The sequence below is a fragment of the Carassius carassius genome, chromosome 20 (genome assembly GCF_963082965.1).
Source record: "Carassius carassius chromosome 20, fCarCar2.1, whole genome shotgun sequence".
NCBI lineage: Eukaryota > Metazoa > Chordata > Actinopteri > Cypriniformes > Cyprinidae > Carassius > Carassius carassius.
The window spans coordinates 10381682-10391375 of NC_081774.1; the positions used below are offsets into that span (position 1 = coordinate 10381682).

At 36.6% G+C, this 9694-nt stretch overlaps 1 protein-coding gene across 2 annotated transcripts; it reads right to left on the reverse strand.

Annotated features, from left to right (window-relative positions):
• Positions 1–229: 229 nt before the first annotated feature.
• sec62 (SEC62 homolog, preprotein translocation factor) lies at positions 230–9126 on the reverse strand. 2 transcript variants are annotated; one of them, XM_059501573.1, is made up of 8 exons: positions 8975–9126; positions 6049–6157; positions 5837–5942; positions 5231–5432; positions 5020–5115; positions 2972–3032; positions 2749–2868; positions 230–2635 (listed from the first exon to the last, which is right to left on the reverse strand). In XM_059501573.1, the coding sequence occupies exons 1-8, from the start codon at positions 9008–9010 to the stop codon at positions 2169–2171; spliced, it is 1197 nt and encodes a 398-aa protein (XP_059357556.1). In that variant the 5' UTR covers positions 9011–9126; the 3' UTR covers positions 230–2168. The 2 variants fall into 2 exon arrangements, with proteins under 2 accessions (XP_059357556.1, XP_059357558.1); XM_059501575.1 differs by lacking the exon at positions 8975–9126 and adding an exon at positions 7444–7574.
• Between the last annotated feature and the right edge of the window lie 568 nt (positions 9127–9694).

Here is a 9694-nt window from a genome sequence, read left to right on the forward strand (position 1 = left end):
ATTTATAATATTTCAATAAAAGTTTCTTTTTACCTTGGATGTTATCTTGTTTTTTTATCATTTGAAATGTATCCTTATGTATTATAGATCTTTATAACCTGTTGTATTTACTAACGCAACAATGTTTGCAGAACAATGGAAAATAAATTGTATTGTCAAAAAAAAGTAGCTTTTGAGATTTTATAAAAACAGAGCATAAATTTTGTAAAAATTTTAAACAAAATGCAAATTTCTTGTTCTATATTTTTATTGCAATTAAAGGATACAGATATAGTTTCTGACAGACACTTAAATTATTCTCCATATATTGCAAAAAGACAGTCCTCAACATTAATCCAAGTACAGACAGTTATGTGAAGATGCTGACAAAAAAAAAATAATAATAGGATTTCAGTTTGTTTTTTTTATAAATGATGTAACACTACATTTTATGACAGACAGCCAATGGCAAATTAAATGTCCTGCAAATGTAAAAAAAACCATCTGGCATATCAGCATCTTTCTCTCTCTCAAAAAGACAATGGGACAGAAAACAAAGGTGAGGAAAGTTCCATAGAAAGAAAACACAAGTGTCTATAGTTACAAACATGGTGTCATACCCAGTCCATTTAGATCTTCAGTCAAATGACAGAATATCGAGGACAATAGTATCTCTACAGGAACACTAGGTGTGACCAACAAGATCATCTAGTTACAGACATGGTTAAAGATTCTTAGCATTTAAAGAAAAAAGAGAGACGTTCACTTGGGCACGAGGGGTTTCCCTGCTCCTTGTGAACTTGAAATGACCTTGAATTTTGAGGGATGCTTTAACAAGGGTTCTCAGTTTTTGAATATAGAAAAACCACCTTTGCAGCCTCTTGTGCGCATCTGATAACCACTAGAGTCAAAGCATTGCAGATGAACAGATGTTTTCTGCATTCTAACTCGAATACATTGTCCAAAAGCAATCTTTCCATCATCGGTTTTAGTATTTGTAGAAAATGCAGTAAAATGAAAACCTGCGTGTCTGACATTAAAAAATAGAGTATAGTTCATGCTGAACCTGAACTGCTGGCATGAACTTCTCTGGCAGATTTATAGAATCCATATATAAACGATACATTTGTATTTCATTTATTAAATATCCTCAGTATGAGTAAAAAAAACAAAAACAAACAAACAGCTAATGTAAAATAATACTCTAGCCAATAGTATGCAACCCTACAGAAGGTTAGTATTGGACCTCAGCCCTATTAAAACGCGAACTAACAGGCTATTTTGAACCAGAGTCCCTCGGGGAAGTACGATTTGTCAACCTCAGCGTTTAAAGAGATGGGAAAAACAAAGGCTCTGATGCAAGGATGTGAGCTACGGCATGACAGGTTTGAACTATTTCTCTGGAAGTTGGTCAGAATTTGAACGTATATGAAAAAAAAAAGCATCAATATCCCTCAACATTTGGCACAAATGTGGATGTAGTTTCCCCTTCTGAACGCAGTCGACCTCATGAGACTCAAATGGAGTTTGGTTTTAAATAACTGCCAACTACAATCAAGGATACTGTTCAGATTTATTAACTTCTCTGTTATACGTTAACATGGATTACTTCTCTTCAGGGTAACAAAACATGTTTGCACAGGTCCACAAAAATAGAGCTCTCGTTTCAAACCAAGCAAGATCTCCCAGATTTCCACAGAAATATCACAGGTCAAGAGCCATTGAGATTTATGATAGAAAGTAACACTTATTAGGTATCTAAGCTAACGGTACACAAAGAAAAGACACTAAAAAAACTTGCAGATTTGAATTTCTCTCACTAGATTGGACAATGAACTTCATATGTGGATTAAAAACCATTGTGAAAGTTCACCAGTCCACTACAGACATGTTTATACAGCAAAATACTTGACATCAGATAAAGCAAAGATGAAAGAAAAACACAGGGGTCAGGGAGACTTGCGGTTCTTGCATCCACAGTGGGGAAAGCATTTTCAGAGAAAACCAAAAAGCCTTTGCGATATTTTCCATTGTCATCATAGCCGTTTCCTGCTCTCGTTTAACCTTTAAGTCTGTCAGAGGAAGATCTCAGCCTGAACAGAAATGGGAAACATCTTCCGAACATGACAGAAGTACGTCAGCAGGTCCACATGGAGCATGGGAGTTTGTGTGCGAAGTGAGGAAACCGTTTATGTCTGAACAGTCAAGGGCTTTGTCTCACTTTGCTCTTCCTCGTCTTCTTCCTCGTCTTCCTCTGTGTGCTGCTCCAGCTCTTCTCTGGTGATCATTTCAAAGTCGTTGCCATTGCTGTGCTGTGACCCCTCATCCTCTCGTCTGTCACTGTCCGTGTCCGACTGACGTTCTTCGCCCGCCTCCATTTCTTTATTGTCTTCTTCATCCTCTTCCTCATCGCCATCTTTCTTCTCGCTGTCCGATTTGTCCTCGCTATCTGATTTCTGCGCTTTGCTTGAATCCTTGTTGTCGGATTTCTCGCTGCTGGATTTCTTGGAGCTGGAGCGCGGACCCTTGTATTCGTGCGTGTAGAGGGGGCGGAAGGAGTCGATGAAGCCCACGTCGGCTGTCAAGTTGGGTAGTAACCAGAAGTGATGACGCCCGCCAGTCACTAGCCAGATGATCAGGAACAGGATGCAACGAGCTGAACCAAAAGGGAAACCAGAAATAAGACGAGAAAAGACAGAAGATGAGGTGTCATTGGACTGAATGTGAAATATTGGTATAATACAAGATATAAAAGTCTAGAGCTCATACCGACGGCCAGGAGAAGTATGCTGGCGACGAAGCATCCTGCTGCCACACTCAGGTAATACACACCAACTCTCATCTCAGCTGGCCACAGCGGGAACAGAGTGGCTGCGATGACAGCAATGACTGCAAACACACACACACACACATTTCTGAATCAGTACTGGGGCCAGAGAAACTACAGTCAGGCTAAACTGGAGAGAGAGAGAGAGAGAGAAAAAAATCCCACCTAGGATCAAGCCCATGGCAAAGGTTTTAAAGTGGACTGGATCGTAAATCCAAAAATAAACCTGTAGGGAAGAAAAATATTAGAACTTTTTAATTAGAACAAAAGGTATTTGTGAAAGTGAAGAACCATTTCATTTTTGAATGTAATATTTTAATAATAACAACAACAGTTACAATACTCTTTATATAATTATATAAAAAATAATCTTAAATTATATTACTGGGGTTGGCTGGGTTAAAAAAAACCATCAGTGTTTAAAAATAATAATACTTATAATAAATGACAAAATTATTAATATTATTATTATAAAAATAAATGTAATTAAAATTATTATTGGGGTACCAGTGTTGAAATTGTTAAAAAAGGCTAAAAAGATTAACAATAATTTTAAGTCATCGAAATAAAGCTGTAATTATATCCAAATATTAGATAAAAACATAAACCTAAATAGAAAATCTATACAAAGATTAGAAATGTTGATTTGTCAACTAAAAAAATTAATGTTTAACTTAAATGACTAAAAAATAAGTAAAAACTTACAGAAGAATGTACAAAATTGCTAAAAATTAACTAAACTTTAATGAAAACTAAAATATAAAAAAAGAAGCTAATTCAAAATATTACTTAATATTATAACAGTACATAATATCAAACTAACACTATGCTACTCCGTGCAGTATTGTTTACAAAATCTTAATGTTAATCATACATTTTATTCTTTGATTCCATTTTCAATGTGGAAAAAATCCTATTACATAAAGTGCATGTGTGTTACACTATGAAATATAAAGCACACAATCAAAAAGAGCCTGACCAATATATAATTTTGACGATATTATATTGTTCATTGGCCAATATGAGCCTGTTGCCGATATATCTGCGAATATCCCACCGATATGATTTTTTTTTTTTTTTTACAGAACATATATGTAATGCAGATAAATTGCTTGAAATTGTGTAATTAGTTTGTCCAGCAGAGGGCGCTCCATTGTTTCCTACTGGCGACCTGGATGAAACACTTAAGTTCAAGTCTATGGAAAACAACAGAAAATTTGAATGGCCATAACTCCATAATGGTGTGGGAATCTGCACAAAATTCGATGGATCCCTTCAGCTCGAGTAAACCTCTCGAATGCAATCGAGTGTATGTCTTGAGGCCCTCTTTCGAATGAGACCACCCCCGCGTCGATAGCCCCTGGGGTTTCGGGAGTTACAGGTAGTTAAATTTATGGTCCGGCGCCAACCGATCTAGCGATCCCAGGGGGCTACCGATACGCGGAGGGTGGCATGGCAAAGGGATCCCCCAACTTTGGTGGAGATCCCCCGGCGTGTTCGCGAGATAGTGACACCAGTTCAGTCACTTCCACTTCAGTAAGGAGGTCTCTCGTTCAGACAGCAGCATTCAAGCGTTGTCTTATTCATCCATAAAGTGTATTTTTATTTTGTATTTTTTGTACACTATATTGTATTTATTTACAGTGGTATATTATGTTACACTTCTCTAGTAATTTTCGTGTGTGTGAGAAGACAGTTGCGCAAATCTGTGAATAAATGTTCCGAAGCTAAGTAAACTTCAATGGAATAAAGTTGAATGGAATTGAATTAAAGCTGAATAAACTTCAACTTTACTGTTCAGTGCACTGATGTCAGACCCATTTTGGATTATAAAGTTTATTGTTAATTTGTTAAATGCCCTGCCTCCATTACTCGGTCACGTCATTATAAGTGCTTGATCACCACATCTGAGTGATCACTGCGAAAAATGTGTTTATGTATGTAGTGTATTCTAAATATAGTACCAGTCAAATGTTCGGACACACGAATGTGAAAGTGTCCAAACTTTTGCATAGTACTGTACTATAATATACACAAGGAATATCGGCCGATATATCGATATTTTTAACTCCATAATATCGGTATCGGGCCTCCCAAAAAAACATACCGGGTAGGCTCTACAATCAAACCCTTCATTGCAGTTATTTTTTAGACAATTAATCATAAAATAAAAGGTGAGACCATGAAATATGGTTTTCTACAGTCATCCTGACCTCATTGCCATCCAAGAACAGTTGGTCCTCATGAGGCTCCAGCTTGAATTTCTTTTTCACATCCTTCTTCTTCTTTGGAGATCCTGGACTGTCATCCTAAACATACAGAAACAAAAGTTAAACATAGAAGAGACGATATGCACATAAGAAAAAAATACCTTGAGTGGAACAGAATGTATTTGTGTTTTCTCATCCTATCAGATGATCATACACTTTTTTCCTTCTTTGTGTCTGTAACATCAGAGTCCTTCTTTTTGTCTTTGTCCTTTTTGCTTTTTTTCTCCTCTTCTTTGCCGCTGTCACTTTTAGCCTTATCTTTTTCTTTCTCTTTTTCCTTCTCTTTCTTTACATCTTTCTCTGGCTTCTTCTTCATCACCTTCAGGGCTCGGTGGAAAAACTGCTTCTTTAGAAGCCTGCGAATGGCAATACATTTCAAATTAGTGGCTGATTGACAAACACTAGCATTCACAAATGTGCAGTTCATGTTTATTCAGCATGGACGCACTGATATAATGTTACAAATCATTTCAAATAAATGCTGTTCTTTTGAACTTTCCATTCATCAAAAAAGGACCATGTGACACTGAAGACTAAGTAATGACTCCTGAAAATTCAGTTTTGCAATTACAGGAATAAATTACACTTTAAAATATAGTAAAATAGAATCCAGTGATTTGAAATTGTAATAATATTTCACAATATAAGTACTTTTGCTGCCTTGGTGACAATAAGTGACTTTCTTCAAAAGCTTTGTAGTATCAAACACCATAGAAATTCCAAACAGTTTGATGAAATGAGAGAAAAGACTATAGTTTACCTGTTGCAGTAGTCCACCGCCGACTCTCTGGTTGTGAACAAAGCTTCCTCGCCCTTCTTTGCTTTGGCCCACTTTGAATCCAGCAGACAGTCGACTGCTTTGGAGGCTAATGAGCAGAAAACAAACATTTGGCTCAATGGCAAAGAGAAACCTTGATATAAACCCTATGCAGAGGAAACAGAAGAACGCAGGGGAGGAATGAGTGCACTGACCGACAAAGTAATCCACTCGGTGTCCCATCATGTTGGTGGATTTGGTGGGGCAGTTAAAGCGCAGGTACTTGGCCACCACCTTCTCCTCCTTGGTAGGTTCACTGACCTCCTGAAGAAGAGAGATCAAAGATCATGAAGTCATGATGATAAGAAAAACTTATCTTCTGATTATCTAAACAGATCCAGATTAATTTGCTTTTCGATCAGATTTATTATACTGCTAAACAGTAGTATATATAGATTCAGTACACTACATTATTTCACAATATTACCATTTGTATTGCATTTTTGATCAAATAAATGCGGCCTTGGTAAACGTAAGAGACTCCTTTCAAAAACATTTACAAAATCTTACTTCACAGACACAATTTTATATTACATTTTACTTTACACTGTTAAATGTCACCTTTAGCTAAATGAATACCCATTTTTCATACTGTACAATTTAAGCATTTTTTCCTTTACTTTAAGCAAAATTGTTTTAGAATCTTCCAAAACATGCCAACCATATTTTAATAATCAGTTTAATATATGCATCACTATTATATAGAGCATGATTCTGGACCAGTGCGACTTCATAGGAGATGACCTAGATATTAATAGTATATAAACCAAGATTAATAGACACAACAGAAACCAAGAGTCCCTTTGACAAAAAGCCCTTAATTCAAATGGAAAATGACATCGGATAACAGCAGTGCAGGAATCCAGCGAAACCCTGTGAAAAGCTTTGAAATGAATCTCCAGCACTGGCAGCAGGACCCTTGTCGGTCATCTACTCAATGAATGTGAACTAATTAAAAGCCTCAGCTCACCACACACTGATGTGCTGTCCTGTGTAGTCTATGCACTGAGATCACAGTCTCCATTCAGACACACAGAGTCCTCACTGACCCCATTTATTAAGCTCAAGTTCATTCATTTTAGTACTATGCGACCACACTATGCACGAAGAAAAAAACAACAACTAATAAATCCTGACAATAATCCCGGCTATAAAGACAGCATTTATTGAGTAATAAATGACTACCAGACATAACTCCAATCTTAAGCCTGAGGTTTTAGTATGAGAGTGATTTTGAGTTCCACAAACCATCAGTCATTCTCTTTTCAGTCTGAATGTCTCCTGCATGACTCAGAGAAACATATAAACATGGGATTTGTCTGGGTGCGCAGGAGTTACTGGCAGGTTGCCTGATATTCCTCTGGATTCTGTGAAAGAAACCAGCCAGATGTTAATCGATTATATTATCTCAGCTTGGCCCTGGTAAACAATAACTCCTCTTGTACCACACTAGGCCTCGTTCTCAGGTATGGTTTGGTGGTCTTACAGTGACAGATGTACTACATTAGACAGGCTTCAGATAAACTCCATGAAGGTCATCATTTACTCACCCTCATGTTGTCCCAAACCTCTAAGACTTTTTTTTCTTCTAGAGCAAACAAAAGATTATGTTTTGAAGAATGTTTTGGTTCCAAACGAATTTCTTTGTTTGGGAAGATAAAATAAAATAATCTAAATCAAAATATCTTCTTCTGACACGAGCAAGAGCATTATAACAGACTTTAACAATTTGATTAACACTTGGTCTAAATGGCAAAACCTTTACAGAGAATAAAAATGAGGTCTACTTTATTTGATTTACTTCAGAAAACTTGAGTCTAAAGGTTTGTTTTAGGTTTCCTAATGATTGTTAAGCACAAATAATGCATGATTACTCATCTATTACAAATTGTTTCAAACTGTTGCATAAGAGCAAAAACTAACAAACACGCTGGAACAGGGGTTCCCAAACTCGGTCCTGGAGGGCCGGTGTCCAGCAAAGTTTAGCTCCAAACATAATTAAATACGCCTACGCCTGAAGCAGCTAATCAAGGTCTTACTAGGCATACTAGAAACTTCCCGGCAGGTGTGTTGAGGCAAGCTGGAGCTAAACACCGGCCCTCCAGGACTGAGTTTGGGCACCCCTGTGCTAGAGTGACTCTCTTATCAAGACAACACATCATTACACAAAACTCCACTGTTTTTACATAACAGTACGAGAACACACAGTAACTGTGACCTAAAGCCAAATAAGCAGCCAAGCCAGACAACATTTTTTTGTGGATGATAAATGCATTATGACTACAATGTCCAAAAATGCTGTCTGAGTAGTGCACTAGCGACAGATGCACATAACGTAGCACTTGCATTTGATTGACATATTTAAGATGCTACACGTTGTAATAATGAAGAATGGGTTTAAATAGAAAACCTTTCAGCATTTACTCACTTGTTTGAATCCTGTTTTCTAATGGAAAATTAGATAGAAGATGTTATGGACTCACAGTCACAGTTCACTTTTATTGCATCCTTTTTCATACAGTTAAAATAGATGGTGACAAATGCATTCAGCCTATCAAGACTTGTATGTTTAATGCAAAAGTCACATGAAATTAATTATTTTTATTTTTGGGTGAGAGGCCCCTTTATTTAATCTGCAAATGTGTGCACATTTGGCGACGAGAAGTGCTGCATTATGGACGTTATTTGGTCACATTCGTGAAGCATATGAGACAGCAGCTGGTTAAAGAGAGAGCAGCCTGAGCTGAGCTGAGCTAAGATGGCCAACTCCATCAGCTGAGCCACCAGACACACTCTTCACAGCTAAATCAGGTCATGCTCACATCAAATCCATCGAACAATTGTATAAATGATTAGATGCCTGCTACAGAGACACAATGCAAATGCATGACCCAAGGGAAGCGCAAAAAATGCGCCAGCACTGACAAATAATCCACCTCCCATATGAGAGCGTTGCAAAAATAACGGATCGAACTACCATTGTATTTTGGGTCAAAGAAACACTAACTTGAGAACCGACTCAATGCCAAACAGCGCTCTAAGATTGGGCCTCTAATAACAAGAGTGACGTGAATTCTGTACCTGGATTCGCTTCTTGTGTCTCCTGCGCTCCGCCATGATTTCTAACTTCTGGGTTGTGTGGGTTCCCTTGACGTGGTCACGAACAGAGTTGGGAGGGAAGTCTCGCGATATTTCGAAAAGCCCGTGATCAGTCACTTCTTCGCTTGGCAAATTAAAATCAGAATGAATGAATACTGCCGTCTGAAGTGCAGGTGAGGCACGCAAACTGCGACGGTGCATTGAAGTCAGGGTCAAGATACTCAATTTTGTTGTGAATTATTAATTATTTGTTAGATAAAGTATTAGCTATCAAAAATAAATAAATAAATAAATAAATAAGTAAATAAATAAATAAGACGAACATGTTCCTTAAAAGTCTGACACTTGAGAAGTATAAGTTTATAAGTTAATAAGGCTATAAAAAATAAAAATATATAAAATAAAACCTATAAAAAACGTACACTTATTTTATTGAAGGTATATATATATATATATATATATATATATATATATATATATATATATATATACACACATACGAGTAAGTATATATATATAAAACATCAAAACTAAAGTAGTATCTTTTTGCAAATATTATGTTGATTGCACTGATAACCGATTCAACTCTATTGATAAAATTTGTTATTTTAATTTTTATTAATAAATTATTAATATTATTATATATATTTTTTAGGCTAGGAAGTTACAAAGAAAATCACACAAATCAGAGATTTAAACTAG

Excerpts from the sequence above, each read along its gene's own strand:
- sec62 (XM_059501573.1), bottom strand. The coding sequence starts at position 9,010 with ATGGCGGAGCGCAGGAGACACAAGAAGCGAATCCAG. Across the intron at positions 5,943-6,048 it reads CCGAGTGGATTACTTTGTCG|CCTCCAAAGCAGTCGACTGT; the intron begins GTCAGTGCACTC and ends TCTGCTCATTAG. Across the intron at positions 5,433-5,836 it reads GCGGTGGACTACTGCAACAG|GCTTCTAAAGAAGCAGTTTT; the intron begins GTAAACTATAGT and ends TGCCATTCGCAG.